We start from the raw sequence: 26,389 nt of genomic DNA on the forward strand, positions 1-26,389 counted from the left end.
TAGCCAAAGCAAGCTTTTCCAATGCACTGATCTTGTTGTCTCTTACTTAATTTCAGCTCAGCGGTGCTTTGTTGGCATGACAAAATGTAGTCATCTGTTTTGCCAAAGCATGTTTAAGATGTAAATAATATGTCTCTCCCTCCCCGCCCTCCCTCTCTCCAATCTACCCCCTTTTGTAAACCCCTGGCTGTAGTTGATGAAGTGTTGGAGTCTCAGGAGTTGAACTGCTGCCTGGTCCAGATGGCTCATTGTTGTATTGGTTGCCCTGCCCCTTTAATAGCACTTTGGGCATTGACTAGTGTCACTAGTGCTGTTTTATAGCTCACAGCATGTATGTGCGCCGCAGCAGGCGCTCTTTGTGCCCATATTATTTGTGCTGCTGAATTTCTGACCGCATTATGTTGATATTGTCCGGTGATAATGTGAACAGATGCAGTGTAAAGACGGTGAGGAGAATACAGCAGTGTGCCTCCTGTCCTCTCTTAAAGCTGAGCAAGTCCAACTGTGCTCTCACAGTGGTAGATCAGCCAGAATCCAAAAGCGTTTCTCTTAGATAGTTGTGAACACCTTCCACATGAAATGTCATGATGACAATTTCAGTGGCATTCTTAGCAACAGGAAAGAGGCAAACAAAATAAAAGGAGAAACGCTGGGTGATTACAGGGCTGAAATGAGCTACATCTGTGTTTGAATCTGTCCATATGTGATTGAATCACCCGAGATGCGTTTTTTGGTGAACCATGTGAATGGGGCCAGTATCTGTTTCTGTGTGCACTAATCTAGCTATCACTTTCTCTCCTGCTGACAAACAGATTCTGGCTCTCGGTGATATTTTGGTTTCACTTTGGCTTCTTCTCCTGGCTGGCTCAGCTTTGTTTTGTGTGTTTTAGAGAGGGAGCCAGAGAGTATGTGCAAGAGAGGAGACTGAGAGTGTGTCAGAGAAAGGAACAAATGAGTAGTAGAACATTTCACATACCTAGAGTGACTTTAGAAAATGAAAAGTTAACATTTAAATCAAGACGACTGCAGGCCCATGATAGAGGAAACACATTGGACTGTCTTTGCTCTTCAAGTTCTGGCTGCAGTTTTGCAAATGTTTGAGTCCAATGGTAATGTACAGTACACATTGGAAGAAATGTTAAGTTTGTACAAAGCAACACATACACTTACTTACTATGGTGTGGAGGAAGTCAATAGAAGGATACGATGGAGAGAAAATGTAGTAAGAAAAAGGTATGGTGTCAACAAGGGCAGCGGGTGGTACAGCCTGCAGCCAGACAAGGCTGAAATCTGAGACCTGCACAACCACAGAGCCAGGCCGAGGGAGGGGGCAGAGAGAAAAGAAACACAAGTGAGGGGAGAAAGAGAGCGAGACAGACTGTCCATCGTGGAGAAGTATGCAGCCTCGAGGCACGCAAGGAATTGTACACACAGAAAAGCGGTTAAACTGAGAGATACAGAAATGAGAGATGGAAGTGTATGTGGGGGAGAGGGGTGGAAAATGTGTAAGAATGAAGTCAAAGTCTTGTGTGAAAGAAAAATAATGTGTTGCGGAGAAGAAGGGGTTATGTGTTCGGCTAGGCAGCTGCCAAGAGAGAAAAAGGGGAAGTGTGTGTGTGTGTGTGTGTGTGTGTGTGTGTGAGTGAGCATGCTCTGTTTGGAGAGACACTGGATGCCGGCTTAGCTTCTCCGGGTTTCGCTCAAACACACCCAGCAGCAGTGACACCTAGCACACTCCAGGGGACAGAGAGAACATGGCTTGAATAGAAAAGGTGCAGGGGATAAAGTCAGGCAGAGAGAGAGAGAGAGTGAGAGAGAGACTTTGTCCGGGGCTTTCCCTTCTTTCCTCCTCCTGCAAGCTACAGCTTTCTTACAGCAGGAAACTAATAGAGCAGGGCTTTGTTGTCAAATCAGCACAGGGTCTTTTTTTTTTCCCCCCAGCAACTCGTCTACACAACACACGATTTGTTTTTCATAGAAAGTAGACATTCCTTTTGCCATTTTTGAATTGTATTGGGTTTTCTTTCTTGTTGCAAACCTGCAACTTCTTTTGGGAAGAGGATATACCTGTCCTGTGAAAAGCTGCAGTGGTGACCACCGCCAGACTCCGCACTTCCTGTAGATTTGGCAACAGGAGACACGGGAGGTGGAACTTGTGAAAGGATAAATATCCAGCGTTGAAGGGGGAGAGAGGAGGAGGGGAAAAAATTGAAAAAATCTGAAGTGACTTGTCTTGTGTTGCTTCTAGTTCCTAGTGGCTGAGAGCAGCCAGGGAGTGGCTAGATGACCACACACTGACAGACTGCTTACAGACTTGATTTTTTTTTTTTTTCCTGCGAGGCTTTCAGAGGAAGAGAGAACAAATTGGAGAGCTTTTCTGTTTCCTTGCACTGCAGCTTTAAGCACCAAACAACAGCCTGCTTGGTGCTCCCTTTCTGGTGGTGATACTCAGGTTTGATGGATGTCTGCTTCACCGGCTGGACGTCGGCAACTGTTTTGCTGCTGCGGTGACTGAGGGACTTTGGAATTTGAGATTTTGTACTTTTTGAGATTTCCTCAACACAGGCATAGGCGCGCGCACACACACACGCACTGCTCTCGTCCGCTCATTTATTTTTCCTGCTACCACCAAGCATCCCCATCTGCTTCTGTCTGGACACAGCCCTCATTCTTTCATTACAGCCTGCCCTGGACCCTCATGCGCTCACTCCTCCCAGATGGGGGGAGAGGAGGAGGAAGAAGAAATATGATCCTCTGTTTTGTGGTGTGTTTAGGGCAGCAGCCACAGTGTGTGGTTTCCATGGAAAAGGCCAGAGAAATAATGGTACAGAGGGGCTGCGTGAATGCTCTACCCCTATGTCTGTGGTCCAAGTGAATTTGAAGCCGGCTAAAGTAGCGCTGCACGCTCCACCCTGGGACTCCTTATTCAGGCTCTGCTCATGCGTAGCCAAAAGGAGCGTAAACAGGACTGAAGGTGAAGGAGCTTTTTTTTTTTTAAAGATAAAAACACACGTGTGCACTTGTTTGTGGAAACATTTTTACACATTTTCTCCTCATTAGTTTGATGTTTTTTTTTGTGCAGCTTTCCTTCATGCAGCAGCAGCAAAGGTGTTGTAAACTGTCATAAATTCCTGTGTTGAGTCCAGCAGCTGTAGCTCCATTTGTAGCTGCTTGATAAAAATTTCTTAGAGGGAGCTTGTTTAGTAAAAAGTGTACACGGTGCGTTGTGACAGAATGTATATTTAAAAGCTGGTGTGTGGGTGAGTACAGCAAGCGTTGCGTGCTTGCATTGTGAATTGTATCTGGCGGTGTGTATGAACACTGTACTGTGTGTGTGTGTGTGTGTGTGTGTGTGTGTGTGTGTGTGTGTGTGTGAGACTGAGAGAAGAGTGGGCTATGAGTTGAGAACAAAGAGTGGCATGTTTGTGTTGAAGCTTGTTTTTCATCTTCCCCTCTACTCGTGATCTCTTCATCTACTCCCAGCCTCTTAGCCCTTTTCCACATATGTTACTGGTCAGTTGATTGACAGCTTGCCTCCCCCCCACACTCCTTTTTTTTTTAAGGCACAGCAAAAACAAAGGTTAACTGGCCTGTTTTCCAGCCATAAGTTGACTCAGGATGACACATGTTTACTGTTTAGACGGTCTACTTTGCCTGCAGAGTTTGCTTGTGTTGTTTGTAACGCTGCTGCTGCTGCTGACTGTGCACGTGCTGAACACTAAGGCCTGATCTTGAATTGTATTGCAAGCAACGATTGGATCCTAAGACAAATTCCTGTGCTTACACTGTTGAACTTTAAGTTGAGCAGGTTCAAGGTCTGCGAGAAGTGCGTAATGCTTTGCAGCACTCCCATCACCCGCCGCCAATGGGCTTTCAGCTAGAAGAAGCTTGGCAGAAGCGAAGAGAGTAACTCTTAAGCATCCACATTTCAGCACACAAACTACCGTGGGTTCAGATGTTTTCATATCGGCCAAGGTTTTTTGGGGCTAAGGGTTGGGCTTGTGCATAAACTGACAGGGCTGTATGTGCAATTCCAGTTAGATCCATTGACTTCACACAGAGTGAGAGCCCTGCAAAAAGTCTTATCACAGTGTTGAACAGATTACAGTCAGCTGTGAGTCACTTATGGAAAGACTTTGCATCAGCAAAATGATCCCGACTACAGTCTGTTTCATGAAATATGAATTAACAGTGCTGGGAAAGCGGTAGCGCTGACAGACACAGTCAGACAGTACAGTAGGATTGAATCATTATACAAGCACCATGCTAATGTGCATTGCATTAGCAGTACAGTAAGTGCAATGAATATTTGTTCAATCTGTGGAAGTGGACCAGACAGACAGTGGACTCTAATAGCCTGTCAGCACAGTGGAGATGGCAGCCAGAAACATTTCACTGTGTCATCTTGAAAATCAGAGCTGCTTCATATGTGAACTGACTTGATTGTGTGTGTACATGTAACATGTGTAATAACCACCAAATGACATAACCAGGCCATCACTGTAGTAAAGGACGATGCACTGTGTGTCTACCACTGTGTGTTTTGCTTCTGGCCTGTGAGGGTTTTATAGCTTTGTTTCTCCAAGTCATATTTGTTTACAGTCTTTTTTTTCTCCTTCACTTTCCAGAGGTCCCCACATTTCAAGAGAAGACGAAAGCCTTATTTGGAAATCTTATGGACGAAGGTGAGTAAATCCGTCTCTTCACCTGTCTCCCCTGTCCATCCTCAGTCGTGTTCTGTGACAGCAGCGGCCATCCCAGTGGACTGTTTCACATGTCTGTGCCCTAATGTCTTGTAATCTTATAGCTGTCAGTGGATTTGTTTCCTGTTGGAGGATTTGGAGCTGTGAGTTTCTTTCACTTCGGCAGCCAAGTGTGAGGATGTGTCTGTCTGCTAATCGCCTGTTATTTAAAAGTGCCATGCTAAACTCCCTGTTAAACAGAAACCCTCCTATGTTTCTCCTCTCCTCCTCCTTCTCCTCTGTCAGACCATGTGCCGAGTCACTGTTTATGACCGCTTATCTTTCTTCCATCATCCTTCCCTCCAGTATACATGTGCTCATTTCACCTCCTTATCTGTTCAGCTGACTCACTTTCTCTGCACCCTCAAGCCCTCTAAGCCCATGTTTTCACTTCCTTTGTTTTGTGTTGCCAGATTTGACCAATAATCAGAGGCTAGACGCTGCTCAGTCATTGTATCATTAGACCAGTTTATGCTTTTCACTGTTTTTTTTCTGTTAAGTGCTATGGACATAAATCTTCACTCATACCAACAGATAAAACTACAGGAAATGGGAAGTGTAATTGCTGTGGTTGACATGGATTCAGTGACTCCGGGGACCACATATGAAGCTCTGTTTCGTTTTTTTTGTTTACAATTTGGAAACTTAATGGACATTTCTTTGCAATGACAACGGTAGCCTCTGAAAGTGTCCCTGTGTTTAGATTTGACAGATATGACTTTGAATGTGACAGTAGCTGCAGTCGAACATTGGAGTTTTTATGTCAGTGCTGCCTCTGCTGCTGCAGCTTTCGACAAAAACTATGATAAGTGACTTAACTTTTCTTTTCTTTTTTTAACAAAAACCTGCGTGCACCTGTCTTCTTTTTCACCTCACACAGTGTTTTTCTAGTCTAGCCCTCTCTGCCTCCCTCACTGTTCAGACGTCTTGGTATATTGCTGGAAATTTTAATCAGCAGAAAGAAACCACCCTGATGGTATAAAGACGAGCCTTAGTCAAATCAGCCCGCCCAAATCGATTTTTGCCCTGTCCTGTTAAAGAAAGCATCGCCCAGTTGGCTGGGAAAACTGCCCAGTCTTGCAAAACTGCCTTTTGTTGTGCCTTTTTGTGTTTTTATATTATAAGAGGGAAAACCCATTAGCCTGTAAACTTTACATTCAGACTGTAAAATGTATTTCTAACCCCCCCCCATCCCACCCGCCTTGCTAAACAACAAAAAGGTGCTGGGCCTTGCTTATCTTTACTTGAGTGGCACTTATTAGCCTCCATGTGCCAGCTGAACAAGTGATACTATGTTTATCCCCCCCACACACTCTCTTCAGTTCGGGCATGTTGCTACTTGTTGTAGCTGTAAGCGCTGCCAACTAGCTATTGGACCTGCTGTTGGATCGCCAGATGGTCAGACGTTTGTCACAAGTAAAGTTTATACCAGAGACACGACGAAGAAAATGATTAATATCTTTGATACAATAGAGCCTTTTTGCCGTTACTTGTGTGTCCATGTTGGCCCCCAAACTCCGGAGATACTGGTGATTCTGAACGTGTTTTACCCAAATACATGACACCCTCATGACTGAATTAAAACTATACATTTTCATACAGTCCCAACTAGGGCTAGGTTCGGCTCTAAGAACATAAAACATGCCCCCTTCCCTGGCCTCCCTCCCGCTCGAGGTCCAGCGTTGATCTATTTCAGTGAAGTATGTTTAGCCACACATTAGTTCTGCTCACTGAGCCGCAGTTCTTCGTCTTCACGCTATATTTTATATAATGTCGTCAGCCCATTAGTCACGACCGTGTACAAGCATATTACAGAGGCTGTTTGATCTGAAATCAAGAGGGAATGTGTCTTTTTTTTTTTAATCATCATGGTTACAGATTGGCAGATTGACAACTTGGCAATTTCTCACCGGTTTACATTGACACTTGTCGACTCCAGCGGTCACGCACATCATGAGATGGAACTGAAGTGTTACATTTGTTTGACAGTACCAATCAGCCACACCCAAATAACATGAAGTCCTCTCTCAAACGCTGTCTCTCACACACACACACACACACTCACACACACATACACAGAGCTGGCAGATAGCCTCCACTCTTGTGATAAGTTTATGTGTCCTTATCAAGGCCTATTTAAGCAAAGGGAAAATACTTTAGTCTGAGTCCATATATAGTTGCTGGTATGCGTCTGTTGTATTCGTCTGAGTTGTGCCGTCAATGTGACCTGAACAAAGGTTAAACTTATTCAGTCAGTCCAGAGTGTATAATGGGAAAAGTTTGTGTTTTTTGTAAATTTAACAAGTTAGTCCTTGACCTTGATAAAAAAAATTAATCTTCTACAAAAGTGGTTTGCACTTTTCCAACTTGGATATATCTAGATGAAACGATATTAAAAATCCATGATTATAGTGACAGTTGTGACACCGGTTCTCCATCTGTGTGTGTGTGTGCTCTGTAAGCACAGGTGATACCTTTGTTCTCTGTGTGTCCTCAGGTTGAAAAAATCAACTGGCAGTGGAAAAGGAGTCAATGGGCTTTCATTATGGGGTTTACCTGCTTATAACCTCTAATTTAGTTTTTTTTTTTAAGTGTATTGAAACAAGTGGCTGAAAAATCTCCACAGGAGCACCACTGCCTCCTGATGTATTTAGACTGACACAACACAAAATGTTAGGTATTTTCCGCATGGAGACTGTTGCTGGTTAATGCTTAACAGTAAGTTATATTAACCACAGTGTCGACAATATTTATAGTGATAGTTAAAATCTGAATGCAGTACTACTAACCAGCTGGCATTTATACCACGACAGTGTGTGGTGCCCATCTACCAAATTCCTCTATCCTTGCAGTAATGACCGTAGCATTGTCAAGCTATCGACTGCCTGTTTAAAGCTAGCCCATGTTAGATGTTCACATGCTGTCACATGCTGGCTGACACTGACCCTGGACCTGGACTAGCTGAATGTCCTGAGCTAATTTGGTCGTCCCTGCTCTTAGTGCCGCTGCTAGCATGCTAGCCAGCTAAGAAGATCTATTAATAGCTGCTAAGACAGCAGATGTGTTTACAGGCAGGCAGGCGCAGGGGCAGCTAGCTAATAGCCTCTCATTAGATTCAGTTTGTACCTCTGCTGTTGGCATGAGAGCGCATATGTAGGGGCCCTATGATTTCCGCAATCACGGAATTGGCCAATTAACACAGAATCTGTTTTTAACGAGGAATATCTCAGAATTTGACCTAATTTGACTGAAATGCTGTTTTCGGGTGGAAGAGGAACTTACATTCTGTTGCCTGGAAGCGTAAAAATTCATGCAATGACCACCTATTGTCCAAAAGCCATGGGAAAAACAAGGAAATTATTTTTTAAACTACCAGTAATAATATAGATTTTACTGGAAACAGTTTAAAGCTCAAGCATTACCGGTACTCAAAGTACCTATAGTGCAGTGTTGCGTTGCATCATGCAGTACGGAGGAAAAGTGTTGTTTGTTACCTCAATAAATTTAAAGTAATTTCTATTTAATTTGTGTACATTTTAGTCATTAACACACTTTTTTGGTAGTAAAATAAGAGTAAAAGGTAAAAAATGTAAAAAAAATTATGCAGAATTTACAAAAATGAAAAAATAAAACGGGTTTTATAGGGCCCTATGCAGACATGCAGCCTTGCCTGCTGGTAATGCTGCCAGCTACCAAGCTAGATGCTAGAGGGAATGATTATGATGTGTATAAAAAAGATCACACTATTTATGGCTGTTGGACGACTGTGAAGCCATCTGGGAACGGTCAGAAATGTCAGGAAATCACAAATCATGGAAAGACTTCCTATTTGTAGGCGAATTGAAACTAGTTACTGGCTTAAAAATGTTTTCAAAACCATGGATTCTCTCAGTTTTACTTCTTTACAGATGTTTGTTCGTTTTTTAAAAAGCAGACTGCTGCTGTTTGTGAGTAACTCAGTTCATCTAAAATAAGAGATAAAAGTTTCTTCACAAAATAAAAAAAGGAGCAATCGAATGCTAGACTAATCAAAACTCCAGAGGGGAAAAAAACATCAAAATACCACCATGGATGCCCCGCGACTCCCACCAAGTATTTTCCATTTAGCACCTTTTTAATAGTTAGATGAGCTGCCAGGTTCAGCAAATTGAGCAGCCATGACCAGAGCTCTGGCAGGACTTATCCGGTGGGTGTTAATTCTCCAGCTGTTGTTCTGTCTGGACTCATACTGCTGCTCTCTCTCACCACCTGATTCTGCTCTTGTCTTCACCTCCCACACATACTGTCCTCCCCTCTTTTCACTCTCTCTCTCTCCTCTCTCTCTCTCTCTCTCTCTCTTCCTGTGCTGCTGCGTCTGTCTGTGGGCAGGGCTATAAAAAGGATTAACTATGCGGGGCAGCAGGGGGGCTGCGGAGACGTGGGCATGTACAATCATCATCGCACCCTGAAACCCCCGTACTGCCCAGATAAGATCTGACCTCAGACATCCCCCCTCCTCTTCTTTTATATCTCCACACTGCTGCTGCATTTTTTATTTGGACACTGTGTTGTCCTGTTTGTGTTTTGTTTTTTTAAGACCACATAGATTGCAGCTTGTCTGCTCCCTCCTCTTATTATGTACTTGTCCTACTTGATTCTTTACTTTTGCCGTCTCTTACCCCCTCTCCTCACCTCCTCCCACCCTCCTTTCATCTCCACTGGCTTTCCCCCCTGCCTTTCTTCTTCAACACATACCTATTCCCTGGCCCATCTTTTTTTTTTTTAACCGACCATTTCTCTCCCCTCTCCCTTTCTTTGCTCCACAGGCCATACCATACTTAATCACAAACCTGTTACCAAGGCAACTGCACAGCACGATAGGAAACAGCAGCTCCACACACACACACACACACAGAGACACACAGAGACACACACACCACATCTGAGTTCACTTTGCTGTCGGGTGGTTCTTTTTTTATGTATGTGACTAAGAAAATCTGTAGAGCTCAGACTTGGAGCTCGGACAGTAACAGATACGTTGTAGATGGAAAGTGACAGACAAAATACTGACGTGTCGTCTGCTCGTTCATCTTACGCAGCTTGTGTCTGTGTAAAATGTCTATGCCTGCTCGTTGCTGATGGGATGGTATATGTTGCCTTAAAGAAATGTAAACGAGCTGCCAAGGACAAACAGCTAATTGGTTTGAATCATAAATGTGCTGTGGTTATGAACACGCAGCTGCAGCGGTCACACCGCGCTGGGAAGCATGGCAGGATGAGTAGCTGACATAGTTTGAGACAAGTGGGTAACCACAGTGATTGGCTCTGTATGTCGATGCAGCTGTTTGCCATCCCACGATGATGATCGCATTGACATTTATGTAAACCCGTACGTTGCCGGGAGGAATCGACGTTGATTATGAGATGTTTACAATGATTGACGGCTAAACATGCCGCACAGTGGGTTGTGGCATTGGAAGCTGCGAGTGATGGATATCACAGATGAGATTTCAGCGTGTTGGCTCAATATGAAACTGGTGGAAGAACACGAGGAGGATGGAAGTTTAAATTTCTCACATTTGTTCATCAGGAGGCAAATTAAGGCGCCGTCACAGCCTGAAACACTTCCTCTCTACCTCCCATGATGATGAGGGTGAGAGAAAGATTGTTTATGTGGTGGTCCAAGAAATTTGATTTGGTTAGCGTGTGTGTTTGTCAAAATATTTTGGACTCCAGAAATATTGGTTAGAGCTTGACTGAAGGAGTGAACAGTTTTATTCAACATTTGTTTCTGTCACCCCAATGAAATGAAGTCTAAGGTCCAGTATCCAGTCTGTCTGACCTCTGTGTTTGGTCTCTACCTATATTCCTGAGAGAAACATCTGACTGCCTGCTGTTTGGTGCGGAGCAGGTGTCGTCCAGTGGGTTTTTCGACCCGAGAGCGAATCGGTGTATATTTGTAGTTTTGATGAGATTAACAATAATCTAAAGCTCTGTAAAGCTGAGGAGAGCTCTGTGGTTTAATCAGCATTCACGACGTTGCCACATTTTTCCCATTGTCATTACAATACAGTTACTGCAAAAGCTCATTATAGCTGCTTAACTTTTTGGTCGCTCTTGAGTTACAGGAAAATGCACTATGCATGAGAAACACATGGCAAATAAGATTTTAGTGCCTCATAGGTCAACCATCTGCATTCAGCACGTTTCCTGGGTTTTCAGTCTCAGCCGGTTTCATCGTTTCTCTTCCCACATCTTTTATAGTGGACTGCTCCTCAGCTTTTGGTATAAACGTGTCAGGAGCAAAGTATCACAGCTTATAAATGTCAGAGGTATAACAAGGAGAGGTCCATACTTTGGTGGTGAGCAAATCCAACTGCATTGTTTTAAAAGACAAATAAAATAACCATCACAACCCCCTCTCTCTCTCTCTGTGACAGAAATGAGTCGCCAGACCGCCACCGCGCTGCCCACAGGAACCTCTAAGTGCCCACCCTCTCAGCGCGTGCCCACCCTGTCAGGCACCACAGCCTCCAACAGTGACCTGGCCAGCCTGTTCGAGTGCCCTGTCTGCTTTGACTATGTGCTACCCCCCATCCTGCAGTGCCAGTCCGGACACCTGGTATGTACAGTCCAGCCTGGAGAGTAACCAGAGCCGCTTGTTGTACGCAGAACATCTTGGATGACATTTAGAGTGTCTCATCATTTGCATAAATGTTTTAAGTTTGTTTGTGTGTGTGTGTGTGTGTGTGTGTGTGTGTGTGTAGAAAGGTAAAAGAAAGAAACACTTTTTTTTTACTCACTGTGAGTTTTGAACACCAAAATAACTTCCTGTTGGAGTGTGATCTTGCATGAGATGATGTGTTTAGTGCTGCAGTAATCTACATCCATCTGTACTATGCTCAGCTACAAGATAATCATTACTCACCTCACCTTTAGTCATCACAAAATTACTGCTGATCAGAATATATCACAGACACTAATATTTAACAGGTTATAATGATACTGGAGAGGTATAAAAAAAAAAAAAAAAGGACAAATTATAGGAACTAAAAGATGCTCCTTTATACATAAAGAGGTGAAGGAATCTGAACACCTTCCAAATGCAGCATTGATGCTAAAACTATAATATTACTTCTTTACCAGTCTACACACTCAATATGACAAATAACTGACCAATCAGGGAGAAGGGCCTTGGTGAGAGAGGTGACCAAGAACCTGGTGGTCTGTGTGGACATGAGAGAAACTAGAAAGGGTCCTGGTTGGTTCACACACAGCTTCTATTAAGGAGTTATGGAGGTCACTGTGCTGTTGGGATCCTTCAATGCAGCAGATTTCTTTTTGTAACCTTTTCCTAGATCAGTGCCTGCTACGTTTTGCTTGAACAGTTAAAGAGAATAACACATCTAACGGAGAAAAAAACACCACCTTATTTGTCGCTGCCCAGGTATGCTCCAACTGCCGGCCCAAGCTCACCTGCTGCCCCACCTGCCGAGGCCCGCTGGGCTCCATCAGGAACCTGGCCATGGAGAAGGTGGCCAACTCCGTACTCTTCCCCTGCAAGTACGCCTCGTCGGGCTGCGAAGTCACCCTGCCTCACACCGACAAGACGGAGCACGAAGAGCTGTGCGAGTTTCGGCCGTACTCCTGCCCCTGTCCCGGCGCCTCCTGCAAGTGGCAGGGCTCCCTGGACGCTGTCATGCCTCACCTGATGCACCAGCACAAGTCCATCACCACGCTGCAGGTCAGACACCGACAGCGGCCTCACTGTGGTCCTGCTGTAGCTGATAAGGGTCCATGTCTGTCTGAACTAACACTCATGTAGTTGATGTATTTCTTCTCATGCAAACATCGTCAAACTACGGCTAATGGACATTAGCTTCATTAAATGTGTAGGCACATTATCCGTTAATAATCTATACAATATAAATTATATCTTAGATTTACCAATCCCACACTTATAACATTTTTCCAAACACTGTTATCTGGCCTTTTTTTTTTTTACATTGCAAATCTAAAACATCGCCAAAAAAGTGCCTCCTTGTTTTTATTTTATTTTATTCATTAATTTCAACAGCTAATCTCTTGATGTTTAATTACATTTTCACAACAGAAATTACAGGATTTCAGCCTGATATTGGAAAGAAATCTGAAATGTATCTAAACCCTTCAAACAACTTACTGTAGAGCAGTGTGTAGCATGTGACTTACCTTACTTAAACCTATTACAGTGGCTTGGCTAAAAGACACTCCCGCTGTGCTTTGGCCCTCTGCAGGTCAGACCTGTGAAGTAGAATCACACACATTTAAACTTGAAGGCTGCTCAGTTTTTCTTCCATCAGAGCAGAAACCACAGCTCCTCCTGTCAGCTGTTGTCTTGTCCAGATGTTCCTGAGGAGCTCACGTCAGTGTTAACCTCAGGAAAACATTCATCAGGTCTCCTTCTATCAGCTTCACTCAGTGACACAGCGATTTCAGTCACAGTGCAGCTTCATAGTCAGTAGTGTGTCTTAACTTAATATTTGATGCGATCCACAAAAGAGTCGGTGGTCCTGATGTCAGAGCCTCAATCACTGACCACCTCAGAGACGATGGGGAAAATCCTGCTGCCACACCTCCAACTAAAACAAACAGTAACCTTTTAATTTACAGGCCCCTAATTACATGATGATTACGTGATAATGTCAAGAAATAACAATTAATTGTGTAGTAATGCCAAGAAATAGCCAAGAAATAACAGTCAATTTCAAAGTAATGTAGTGTTTTTAATAAAGGCAAAAGATTACACATGCTTTTCATGCTTTGAATTTTTTGGGAAAGGCCAGAATTCCTTGCAATTGACTGATATTTCTGGGCTACTATTTCTCTACATTTCTATGAAATCGACCATTATTTTCAGTCTATTTCTAGACATTATGATGCAATTAATTGTCATTTCTTGACATTATGAGGTAATTGGCGGCCTGTAAAGTGAAGGGTTACCAAACAAACCGCACTATGGATACATGTTGTTCTGTGCAGTGGCTCTAAAGATCCTGACAACAGTTGTGAACTTGAAGTTTAGCGATATCTGATTGTGTAGCATTAAGCACCTTGTCTTGTTATGTCCGCGCAGGGGGAGGACATCGTGTTCCTGGCCACGGACATCAACCTTCCCGGCGCCGTGGACTGGGTCATGATGCAGTCGTGCTTCGGCTTCCACTTCATGCTGGTGCTGGAGAAGCAGGAGAAGTACGACGGCCACCAGCAGTTCTTCGCCATCGTGCAGCTCATCGGCACCCGCAAGCAGGCCGAGAACTTCGCCTACCGGCTGGAGCTCAACGGGCACCGGCGCCGCCTGACCTGGGAGGCCACGCCACGCTCCATCCACGAGGGCATCGCGACGGCCATCATGAACAGCGACTGCCTGGTGTTCGACACGTCCATCGCACAGCTGTTCGCCGAGAACGGCAACCTGGGCATCAACGTCACCATCTCCATGTGCTAAGAACTTTTGAAAGAGAAGAGGGTCAAAAAGTTACAGATTGTCAGGGGGCATTTTTTAGGGGGTCAAATCAGTTGTGACCTCACGGCGCCCCCCTCGCTGCCTCACCCCTAGAGACGTGGAACTGGACTGTCTGATCGGGCAGCCGTGGAGGCGCAGGGGGTGGGTGTGATGGATGGATGGATGGATGGATGAATGGATGGATGAGTGGATGGAATAAACACACAAGGACATAACTGTGTAGTGACGGCTATAGACTTCGAAAAACAACACACGCATATAAATATATATGTGAGACTCGTGCACGCACACGCAGCCTCACCCTCTCTCGGTCATAAACACGGACACAAACTGAGAAGCTGTTCAGTCAAACTCGCTTGTCAAACACTCGTTTTCTTGGTCACGTCTCTCTCGGGAGTGATTTCGCGCCACTCTTTATTTTTAGTGTCTCTCTTTCCTCCTCTCCCTCCCCCTCCCCCCTCAGTTCATCCTCAGACATTTCAGACACTACAGCTCTCCCAAGTCTTTGCCCCCCGAAGACGCCGGGAAGCTGGTCAACCCCGCCGAGCAGCTCCGAGCTGCGACGGCACTCAACGACGAGAAAGGCTCAAGCTTAAGTTTCAACAAGGACTCCTGGTCAGTGCTAGGTAGCTATCCAGCTATCTACCGTTTACCCCCCTCCCCTCCCCTCCCCTCCCCCCCCCTCCCTCCCTCCTCCGTCTGTAACTCACCTCAGTACCCGTCAGACCTCCTGGATCAAACGGTTCACACATCTCCGACACTTGTGGGGCTCGGACCGCGGCTGTGGCTGGTGGCGACCGGATCAAAGAGGAAGCCAGTCCATGGGGGGAAAGGAAAAAAAGAAGAAAAAAAAACAAACAACAGGAAAAAAAAAACTTCCTTGTCACAGATTTGGATATTTATTTTCACCTGCGACTGACACGGATGTGGAGAGCTGGGACTGGACCTGTCACCCATATAGGCATGGATGGCTGTAGCTGTAGCAACCATAACGACCCAGTTTTTGCCAAGGACCAGAACGTCTGACGTGCGTTCGGGTTCCATGGATGTCTGTCTACATCTGGGATGTAAAAACATCCGGACTGGCTCATCTGGTTTTCCCTCCCGGTCCACGCTGGTCCACCCTGAGGCTAAAGATTGTGCATCGGACGCTCTTTAAATAGTTGACTGTCATTGTCGATAGTTATTAGACTCTGCTCTCATACTGTATGGATTCAAGAAGGCCCTAAGCTACATCAGCTCTGGATTTTGTTTTTCCTTTTTTCTTTTTTTTTAATTTCATGGAGTGGACACAACAGTGGCGTTCTGACACACACACACACACACACACATACAGTATACACATGCACTCACTCTCACTCTCACTCTCTTTTGGTCTTTGCATTACAGGCTGTGTGTACAGGTGTAATAGTGGGTGAATTGAGTGTGTGTTGGAGCATCTTTGACCGAGGAACAGAGGATGTTGTTTTGTTTGTCTGTTTTTGTTTATTCGTTTGTTTGTTTTTTCATGAGGAAAAAAAAAACACTGCATTTCAGTTGATTCAAAGTTTTCTTTTTGAGTTTATTAAGTCTTGTTTCTTTTAACTATTTTAGTTGTTTTTTTTTTGTTTGAGAGGAGAGAACTGTGTGTGTGGGTGCGTGTGTGCGTGTGTGCGTGCGAGTGTGTGTCTATGTGTGTGTGTGTGTGTATGTGTGTGATGGACATTTGCCTGCTCTCTTCCTCCCCTCCCTCTCTCTCTCTCCCCTGCTCTTCTTTCATTTCTACTCTGCCTCCTTCTCGCTCTGTCTGCCAGCGTCGGCCTCAACCACTGACTGACTGATCACCCAACTAGGAATGAGGGACAGTTTCTACCGTTATATTGTTGCTATTGTTATTATTAAATGGAGATTATCATAATTATCATTTTTTGTAATGACTTTTAAAAACAAACGTTAAAAGGCAGTTGTAAAACTTGTGGCTCAATGTCAGTGTTTGTAGTTAAAAAGCAAGTTGTGTCGTTCTTCTGAAGGTTTGTTTTTTTTTTCTCTTCTCTCCAGAGTTGGATTGTTTTTCCCCATCTGTTTGTCTCTCTGTCCTTTTTTGTTTGTGTGGTAAGTCTTTTCTTTTCTTTTACTTTTTTTTTGTCTGTGAGGAGGGAGGGAGGTCAAGCCAATCATCTCTCCCTTTCTCTTCATGTGGAGTCTCAGTAATGTTGCTGCTCCCCCTCAACTCCTTGACTTATTTTCTGTTTTAATTTGTCATTAAATAAATCTATCTTTTTCATACCCGGTGTCCGTTCTTCATTTCTTTCCCTGCAGACGTTGTGTTTTGAACCCAGCACCGAACTGAGACAGGGCGAGACGACGACAAACTAACCAGTGAAGAAGTTCATAGGTTTTCTGGATTCACATTCGAAGTCCATTTAGTAGAGTTTCAGGTGCTTTCAGTCTTTTATCACATGGTGCTCATGAGGAGGTGAGTGTCAAATTGTTGTGGCGTTGTAATTTAATTCTCTTTTCTTGGCCTTTAAAATTGGGCTTCATCTAACAGTTGTGGTACAAAAGCTTCAAAGCAGCTCAATGAAATATTTCCCACTGATCAGCCACAATATCAAGACAAGGTATGGTGTTTTTGTGTGTGTGAGTGTGTACAGTTAATGTAAGTGTACACACAAGTGGTCTGAGTCTGTTGCACCTCACTGTACACATTGTGTATGTGCCCATGACCATGTTGTGGCTGGTGTGAATTTGTTAGTGATAATGGTGGTGGTAAAAAAAAAAGGATAATGATAGTAATTTTCTTTGCAAGGTTACTAAGTGCTTTCCCAAGATGCAAAACAGAACCATCACCATCAACAGTCGGTACAAATAGACGATAAAATACTGTAGAAGCAGCGATTGACAAAAGTGGAGAGATGAAGCCAGATTGAATCCTAATTGTACAAATAGTTGTTGTTTTTTTTAAACAAAACAAATTATTTGAAAAGTAAAAGATGTTACAGACGTGGCTCGAGTGCTTGAGTAGTTACATGTAATTGAAACAGAATATAACATGAAGCAGCACAGTTAAAATCTCTCAGACGCTGAGTTGAGTTCAGATCTGGCGACTGCAGAGGTCACAGCACGTGATTTGCATCTTCTTCATATTCATCAGACCCTTCACTGACACCTCCTGCTTTCAGACATGACTTCCTTTGATTCGCTTCCTGTCTGAATGGTGACATACATTCTCCTCCCGCCTTCCTCTGCACTCGGGTCAGGTGAGCGTGTTATGATCCAGAACAGGCCAGCGGATAACGGCTCTTTGGTACGAGCAGCACATACAGTAAATGTGTGGTTGGTCAAATGATTATGTAGCGGCTCATCATCTGTAGAGAATAGATAATCCATCAGGAAGTCACTGGTTTCAATCACAGCTAGGAGATCCTCTGAATGATAGAAAACAAGCTCCAGCAGTTAATGGTTAAAGTCCAGTATCACGGCAGTGGTAGCTACTGTGCTGGTGTGAACAGGTGCATCTTTATTACTGCATCTAGAGAAAAACATCCAGTCTCAACAAATCTAAAAGGGTTGATGCTGCTGACTCAAAATCCAGTGCCATTTATCATGAAACACATGCACCACTATAGTTTCTTACCAGGTCAAATAAGCAAATCAGTACTAAAAGGACCAGGAGTGTCCTGCAGCTAGAGGCACGATGTTAAGATGTTGAAATGCTGCTTGATGTATTCTGCTGTGTTGCTTGAATCAGTACATGATGACACATAGTTAAAAGTTACTGAATCAACTGACATAGGTTAAAAAAAACAGTGCCTCAGCTGTAAAGCTCAGCCCTGTGTTATTGTCCTCAAAGCATCAGTCAGCCTCCTGAGTTTGTCATTGTTAAGTAGGTCTGTGGATGTGGGCCAGTCTGTGAGGTCACAGAGGTAGATCAGACAGGCAGCGACGAACAGAAATAGTTTTGTGCAGCTGCAGGAGCTCGAGCTTCTCACTTAAGATCAGGTTATAAGAGCAGAGGGAGAATGTGTCTGTAGAGACACCAGAGCCTCCAACCAGCTTCTGTCTGTCTGTCTGTCTGTCTGTCTGTCTGTCTGTCTGTCTGTGGCACTGAGCTCTGCCTGAGGGTGAGGGGCTGCAGGAGAAGTAGGTGGAGCCAGAGGAGGAAGGGAGTCATTTCTCTTCCAGGTGACGGGATTAATTCAAGAGATTTATTTTATAAAAAGATAAAATGATTTGCTCAAATTAGCATCTACATTTTTAGAAAGACTTATATTAGGGATATCAGTGCAGTAAATATGTAACTGGATGCTAGGCTTGTTAGCATAAATTATCATAATAGTTGTTTGTGCAAAAACAAAAAATGGCTTCTTGCACTACTTGGGGTTAAATGTTCAGACTACTTCTCGGTTCAACACTAACACTGTTTTTGAATTTCTTTATCAACAATCCTCCTGTACAATCATTCCTTTGATTTACATCCTTTTATGTTAGTCGTTGAAATTACATTTACTCTCACTGCTGCCAATGATAAAATAATGTCATTATTTATGTACTAAAGAAAAATGTTTCTTTCATTTCAAATAATTTCTTCAAAGCTGCAATGCTCAGCCACCAGCCGAGAGTAAAGAAATATACTGTACTGATGACCAAAACATTTGAGAGACTCCCAACATATTATGATTTAAACATGCTGGAGTAGAAGTGTTAGAAACTACATTGTTTTCTAGAAAGCTAAACACACATAGACTAATAATTGTTTTTGCACATTCCCTAATGATCCCCCTAATTCTCAAAAGGAACACAAAGGCACCATTTCTGTTTAGGTTAAGCATCATACACTTTCCGACATCTTGGGTCAACCCCCTCTACACCAGATCTCCCCTCTCCTGCCATCATGTGGTCACAGGGGTCTACGCCTAAAATTAGCCCATAAGAAGAACAAGGGGTGTGGGTGGGTCGGTGGGTGGAGGAGGTGGAGCGCTCTGCCATGTGAAGTGGGCTTGCTGCCTGAATGCTCCGCTCAGCCTCTACTGTAGGTAATTATGTGTAGGTTAAAGTCCTGTGATCACCAGAGGGGAAATGTGAGTGTGGTTGGTTGGGGATGGGGGGATGGGGGGGATGGGAGGGTGACTCACACAGAGGGGGAGTCTCTGGGGGTTTCACTGGGGCTGGGTGTGTCTGCAGTGATGTCACTGCGACAGCACGCAGAGCACATCCATGATGAACTAAAGAGAGGGTTTTCATGCCGTGACCAAGAAGGAGGGATGTGATGAATTAAAGCCCAGACATGGAGGTAACATATGTTGTGGCAAAGGGGGCAGGAAGCTCCACGGCCACATGACACAGCTGCTGTGTGGAGTGGAGCAGTGTGCGGTGGTGAATCCTTTCAGGGCTAAACAGCAGCCCCTGGAGGCTCAGACGTTTATTACAGCCACATATATATAAAAAAACTTTGATAAAAAAACCTGAGGAGCAGCTCATCAAACATCAAGATCTGTGAATTATCTTGTGTGTGTGTGGTGTAGACATTTAGGGCTGCTGTGATGTGATACAAGAGGGAAACTGTGTCACATCCCGAGGGAAGAATAAAGTTGTTCAGTAAGTTTGAAGGGAGGTTTTATTTCCTGTGCACACAAGGAACCACATGGTAGAGGCAGCATCAGGCTTTCATCAGACGTTATTATGATTCTCCAGGGACGAGCTGACCAGTGATCCGAGTACCACACCACTAACTCACGGTACAGCCTATAAATATTCACTCAGTCTTTTGTGGTTTGTTTCTGTCTCTAATATACAGAATATCACTGACCCTAAATCTGCTATATTGCACATTATTTTGAAGGAAAAAAAAAAAGTTTTATCCTCAATTATGTTATGTTAAAAGCTCATGTGATAACTGTCAGTTAGTTAGATGTTCATTCATATTATTAAAGCAGAAGTAAGTGATATATTTGTGTTAATATAAGTCTTAAATAGTTGTATCTTCCGACAGCAATCACTTACATAGAGTGTTTGGTCTGAAACACGGGTCTGTCAGTCCCTCTGCTCTGCTCTGAGCCGAAGAGAAAACATTTATCGTATCCTACAGTTTTTATCCAATGAGGAGAGAGAACGGCATGAAGGGCTGTGTGTGCAGCCAAGGAACGCCGTGAATGTGGCGACGTAGCGACGAGGACTGTTATGGTGCGTTCAAGGAAACTCGTATTTTTCCGACCGTGAAGTGGTACCAGTTCGATCTGGTACGAGTTCACCGGTCGGAAGTTACGAGTGGCCGTTATCGTGACTTTCACCGGTAAAACAGGTCGGAAAAACACGAGTGGGTTGCCTGAAACGCTACAAAGTCGTAAGTTGTGACTTGAAGCTGTAATTTACGATTTCAAAAGCCTGCCTGGAACGCAGCATTAGCGAAAACGACCGGACCACTTACTTCTGCTTTAATGTGCTACTTCTAAAATGTTTTTTTTTTTAAATCTCTGGTAACAATCAAATTTATACATAATGAATAAATAGAAAATTGGCTGCAAAGACATGTGGCTGGTGGTAGATGAGGTAGGTCAGAGGAATCATATAAGAACAAAGACAATGTAGTTGTTTCACTGCTGACCGACGCCACAGAGAAAATGTAATTCGCTGTAACATCCTATCAAATGTAAACAAATAAACTATAAAACTACTTTAATTTTAATGACACTGCTGCAGCTGATGAAATTGATTTGATTCTTAATGTTGTGATTTGAATTGTTATGTTTGTGATGAAGAGGAAAAGCAATACCTCAGGTCACCCAGTTTGCTGTTGATGATACTGTTACTGTATCTGATGGGCCGGATAAAACACAACATTGCCAGATTTGTGGATGTTGTGTTAATTTCACAGCCTTTGTTTTTTAGTGGACTGCATCATGTGGCTGAGTGCTCCCGTTGTTCTGTCCACCCCTGCACACAGTTCATTAAGGGCTCCTCCACTGAGCTGAGTGCAGGGCAGGCCGTGACTAATGCAGCTCATTTATACTGCAACACATAACAGGAGAAAGGTGCAGGACCAACACTCGGGGTAGTTTCTAGAAAGTCAGCAACAACAGATACGTATGTGTGTGTGTTGTGTGTGCTGATCAAACAGCTGCATGTCATCACCAGGCAAGAGGCCGCTCACGTAACTTGGACACTGACAAACACACCTGCTACTGCAGCAGGAGGAACCATATCTTCAATCATTCTCATCTCTCTCTTTCTTTCTTTCTTTCTCACACACTCAAACACACACTTGGCTGCCATGACTGAATATTAAAGGGATAGTTCACCCACAATTCAAATTGCACTCATTATCTACTCACCCTCATGTCGACTAAGGGCTGGGAGAAGTTTCAGAGTCCTCCGTGGCTTCTCTGAGTTACAGGGGGTCTCGGCGTAGCAGTGCATGTCCATATAACGGTTGCAAATGGATACCACTTTTCTTCGTAACAAAAAGACACACCAAAAAACATCCAAATACCTCCATGTTGCTCGTATTGCGCCGGCGTCAATTGCGCGAGATTTGGACGGACCAGGAAGAGGAGCTTCCGCTACAAAACAAGCTTGAAATATAGAATTATTTAATTTTTTTCTGAACAATTTCGCATTTTGGGGCTTCAATACAAGACGGACATTACATACGAGCAGCATGGAGGTATTTGGATGTTTTTTGGTGTGTCTTTTTGTTACGAAGAAAAGTGGTATCCATTTGCAACCGTTATAATGGACATGCACTGCTATGCCGAGACCCCCTGTAACTCAGAGAAGCCACAGATAGTAACTCTGAAACTTCTCCCAGCCCTTAGTCCACATGAGGGTGAGTAGATAATGAGTTGAGCAATTTGAATTACTATCCCTTTAAAGCCACTGCGATATTTTCTCGACCAGAGTGGATCAAACCATCTGTATAATGTAAGGAGGCCCAATGACAATCATCATCCAACCACGAATATTTGCATATTTTGTTATAACAAAGTACATCTTGATATTTCCCGCAGGCTAATCAGTGTAGTATGCAAGGTCTTTTTTTTTCCTAATATGAATCGTTTGATGTGTTTGGCCGTTACGGATGTACAGTACAGTATCTGTGTGACATTTTCTGCTCCGCTCCATTAATCTTGTCATGGTTGTCCAACCGCTGCATGCTGGTGTTTCACATTAGGGGGCAGAAGAGGAAAGAAAAACACAAAAAAAAAAAACAATAGACAGATCTCTGGAACATCGTTGTAAATCTTTTGTCTGCTTCAGGGTGGATTAAGTTGAGCTGCATGTACACAAACACGCATGCTGATACAATTATATCCATGTGTGTGTTTAATACAAGAAGGTCTGAAGGAATGAAGGATTTCAAGCATGTTTAATTCAACTCTCATTTTTTAAACTTGTCCAATACGACACAAGTGCATCTATGTATGAAATCACCATATTACATTGAAAAAAAAAAACATTACTTTCGCTACACTGTCCATCATTCATGTTAATGAATTGCAATCCAGCTCTAGTCAGTACATCAGCATAATCACAGTCTCGTGGTTACTGATGAGTCACAGGACACAGATTTCAGACAGACCTGCCTATAAGTCAGTGTGCCTCTTATCTACAGGCTGTATGAGCACAGTGCATCATGGGAGATCCCAACCACCCTGATGTGAAATTTAAAAAAAAATCAACAAACATGAGCTAAAATCCTGACTTTAAATTTGAAGACACATTTGTAAGTCAAAAATGTCAGTAAAATATAATGAACACTGTTAGGTAAATAAAAAAACCAGTGGTGGTTGATGCACTAAGCAGCAGACTTTACAGGTAGTGTAGATCATCCACATACTGCACTGATACTGCAGGAGAAGTTCAGAGTGACTGGGAAAAAACGGCTTTAACTGGTAAGAAAGAGATTAGATGAAAAGTAATTAATCAATCTTTCAATGATGGTCACACAGTGATGAAATAAAGTCAGCAGCACATTGTCTCCATACAACTCCATCATGGTTTCCAGACACTAACTGAATCTGACTCATTCAGCCTGAAACATCAGTTTGGATTAAGATTCTGTTGCAATGAGAATACTGGGCCAAATGCGTTTTTTATCCAAACCTCATGTAGTCAGAGCTTCAGTGTGGGAAGTGAGGAGACAACACAACCAGCTACAACTTCAACATCAAACTAACTACAGCTGTGATTAGTTCCCATGGAGTTTCCTTTGATTATGCATTTCAAAACCTGAAAGTTACAGAAACTAGTTAAATATTTACTCATTTCAACCGATCACAGAACAGACTCTTGGTATCTGAGCGCGTCTCAACAGCATTGCTGTATTAATGAGCTCACACCTTTGCGGCAGTGCTGCTAATGTAATGTTAATGTGCAATAAAGCAGCCGCCAGTAGAGGCTAAATGACAACATAGAGCAGCGATGTGAGTGGTGCTGTGCTAATACACATCAACAAATAAACTGCTGTAATGACAGGGTTAGTCCCTGTGCTCTGTCCACATACGTGTGCACTTAAATCACCGCTTCATTTTATTCAAATTATCTTACTAATATGAAACTAATCTGAATATGAAAAACTCACCTGCAAAGAACCTTATTTTAACCTCATTATTAGGATTTTTCTGTGCCTTATTTCCCCATGATTTTGTTTGGAAATGACTTATAGACACTGGAATGACTGTTTTTTGTCAACAGTGTCTCTGAAAATGAAATAATCTTATTCTGTAACACAAGTGTCTGTATCTGGAGGAATGAAAATAATAATGCTGTTGTCAGACACTTATAATGTAATAAATATAAGCTCCTAACGTTGACAGATGTCCAGCGGTTGCCAGGAATGTATCAAAACATGTGAAAATAAGGTTTCCCTCAGAATTAACATCCCATTTACTCGCATCGCTGCAAATCAGCAGAAACATATTAGACTCTCACTGAAGGATAAGCCACGCTCTCCTCTAGGAGAAAGTATCCAGGGACACTTTCTAACGTCACACCCTCCCTGTCGGTGTGTGTGTGTGTGTGTTACAGTTTACTGGTCAGCTGTGGGGGTGTGTGTGTGCTGGCCGTCCCCTGAAAGCCTCCGTCGAAGGCGGCGTTCAGCACCTCGTCCAGGTTTCTGGCGGTGACAAAGTCCAGGTCGGCTCGGATGTTGGCTGGAAGCTCCTCCAGGTCCTTCTCGTTGCGTTTGGGGAGGATGACGCACTTCACTCCCGCCCTGTACGCCGCCAGGACTTTGTCCTTGATCCCGCCCACCTGAGGAGGACGGACCAATCCGGTCGCTTAAAAAAACAGCTGACTGTGGATTTACCGCTTATTGCACGTTGTGTGTGTGTGTGTGTGTGTTGAATGTGACGACTCACCGGCAGCACCAGGCCTCTTAACGTGATCTCTCCTGTCATGGCGATGTCTGATCTGACCAGACGGCCGCTAAACAGCGAGGCCAGGCAGGTTACTATGGTAACGCCTGCAGAAGGGCCATCCTTGGTGACGGCTCCAGCGGGGAAGTGAAGATGGATGTCTGTCCCCTCCAAAGGATCTGGAGCCCCCACCACTGCTCACACACACACACATGGACTCAATCAGAGAGTGACAATCAGCCTCTCCACTTCACAGTCCTCAGTGGCGGCAGCTTATTTGTGTTTCTGTGAAGCTGTTCATAGTATGAACTCACTGTTGGTGAGCTGGTACGTCCTAGCGTTCGCTCGGAGCCAACTGATGGCCAGATGGGCCGACTCTTTCATCACGTCTCCCAGCTGACCGGTCAGAGTGAGCTGACCCTCTCCCTCCATCCTACTGGCCTCCACGAACATTATCTCCCCACCGAGCGGGGTCCAGGCCAATCCCAGAGCAACACCTGGGAGCGTAAACCGCTCAGACACCTACCAACACACACACACACACACACACATATACACACACACACAAAAACATCTGTAAAGCAGTATTTGGTTAGAAGACACAAAAACTTCCAAGACTTCAAAAATGCAGGAATGAATGTGAAACATACGGCCAACGTGACCTGTAGAGAAGGAGGGAGAGGGAGAGAGAGAGAGAGGATGGAAAATGCATGAAGGAGAGGATGAGAAGAGTAGGGGGAGGAAAACAAAGGGAAGGAGAGATGGAAAAGACGAGAAGAGAAAAAAAATCACAGAAGGGAAAAAAGTAAACTCCCACTGAGAGACAGTAGATCTTAGTTCATCTCATAAGATGTGACGACCGCTCAGGTGCTGTTTTAACTGCTGTGACTTTATGAAGAGCAGCTGGTGAGGAGCCATGAGACGTCTTCACATGCTGCCTTCACGTTGTCGAGCTGTGATAAAGACCACCGCTCTCACACACACACACACACACACACAAACACAGGTTTCTGTCGTCCACCTCCAACATCATTATGACTCTCTGTAGAATCATAAGTCAGTCCGTCGTCCCACCCATCTCTCCCTCTCCTCCTCCTCCTCTCTCCCCGTCCTGCTGCTTACCTCCATTTCAAACAGCGGATGTCCCAGGATGTCTTTCAGGGCGACGTGGTCGATCACAATGGGCATTTCTGGAGGTGCCGCCTTGTCTAAACACACACAGGTGACTTAGGTAAGTTTGAGGAACAATCGGGTAACTGTAGTGGATAAATATACAGGAGAAGGGAGGAAGAGAAAAGAGAGAGAGAACGAACGAAAGAAACAAAGATAGAAAGAAAGATACAAAGAAAGAAAGAGGAAATAAAGAAAGAAACAAAGATAGAAAGAAAGATACAAAGAAAGAAAGATACAAGGAAAGTTACAAAGAAAGAAAGAGGAAATAAAGAAAGAAACAAAGATAGAAAGAAAGATATAAAGAAAGAAAGAAACAAAGATAGAAAGAAAGAAAGATTTTTTTTTATTTTAAAAATCAAATTTTAATTAGTTACACTTCCTTATTCATAAAACCATCCTTAATAATACATTGCCTCACAGCCACACACACACACACACACACACACACACACACACACACACACACACACACACACACACACACACACACACACACACACACACACACACACACACACACACACACACACACACACACACACACCTAAAAGTTGACAAAGAAAGAAACAAAGATAGAAAAAAAGATACAAAGAAAGAAAGAGAGAGAAAGAAAGAGGAAAGAAACAAACAGAGATAGAAAGAAAGATAGAAAGAAA

At 43.7% G+C, this 26,389-nt stretch overlaps 2 protein-coding genes across 5 annotated transcripts in view; one reads left to right on the forward strand and one right to left on the reverse strand.

Moving 5' to 3' along the window:
- The window catches only part of siah1 (siah E3 ubiquitin protein ligase 1), a 29,698-nt gene extending 13,207 nt beyond the window's left edge, over positions 1-16,491 (forward strand). The window contains exons 1-5 of one of the 3 annotated variants that reach the window (XM_085779862.1): positions 1,711-2,974; positions 4,629-4,685; positions 11,162-11,343; positions 12,169-12,465; positions 13,837-16,491. In XM_085779862.1, the coding sequence (XP_085635988.1) occupies positions 2,857-2,974; positions 4,629-4,685; positions 11,162-11,343; positions 12,169-12,465; positions 13,837-14,208 (1,026 nt within the window). In that variant the 5' untranslated portion in view covers positions 1,711-2,856 and the 3' untranslated portion in view covers positions 14,209-16,491. Of the gene's footprint in view, positions 1-1,710; positions 2,975-4,626; positions 4,686-11,161; positions 11,344-12,168; positions 12,466-13,836 lie in introns of those variants that run through there. The other 2 variants (XM_085779865.1, XM_085779863.1) reach the window with 2 other exon arrangements.
- Positions 16,492-22,551: 6,060 nt separating this feature from the next.
- lonp2 (lon peptidase 2, peroxisomal) overlaps positions 22,552-26,389 on the reverse strand; it is a 30,590-nt gene continuing 26,752 nt past the window's right edge. Inside the window, exons 14-17 of one of the 2 annotated variants that reach the window (XM_085779867.1) lie at positions 25,683-25,768; positions 24,875-25,082; positions 24,564-24,754; positions 22,552-24,456 (exon numbers count right to left, since the gene is read on the reverse strand). In XM_085779867.1, coding sequence (XP_085635993.1) covers positions 24,226-24,456; positions 24,564-24,754; positions 24,875-25,082; positions 25,683-25,768 — 716 coding nt within the window. In that variant the 3' untranslated portion in view covers positions 22,552-24,225. Of the gene's footprint in view, positions 24,457-24,563; positions 24,755-24,874; positions 25,083-25,682; positions 25,787-26,389 lie in introns of both variants that reach the window. The other variant, XM_085779866.1, reaches the window with a different exon arrangement.

This window comes from Trachurus japonicus, chromosome 6 (genome assembly GCF_045865225.1).
Source record: "Trachurus japonicus isolate A0001 chromosome 6, Traja_1.0".
Lineage (NCBI taxonomy): Eukaryota > Metazoa > Chordata > Actinopteri > Carangiformes > Carangidae > Trachurus > Trachurus japonicus.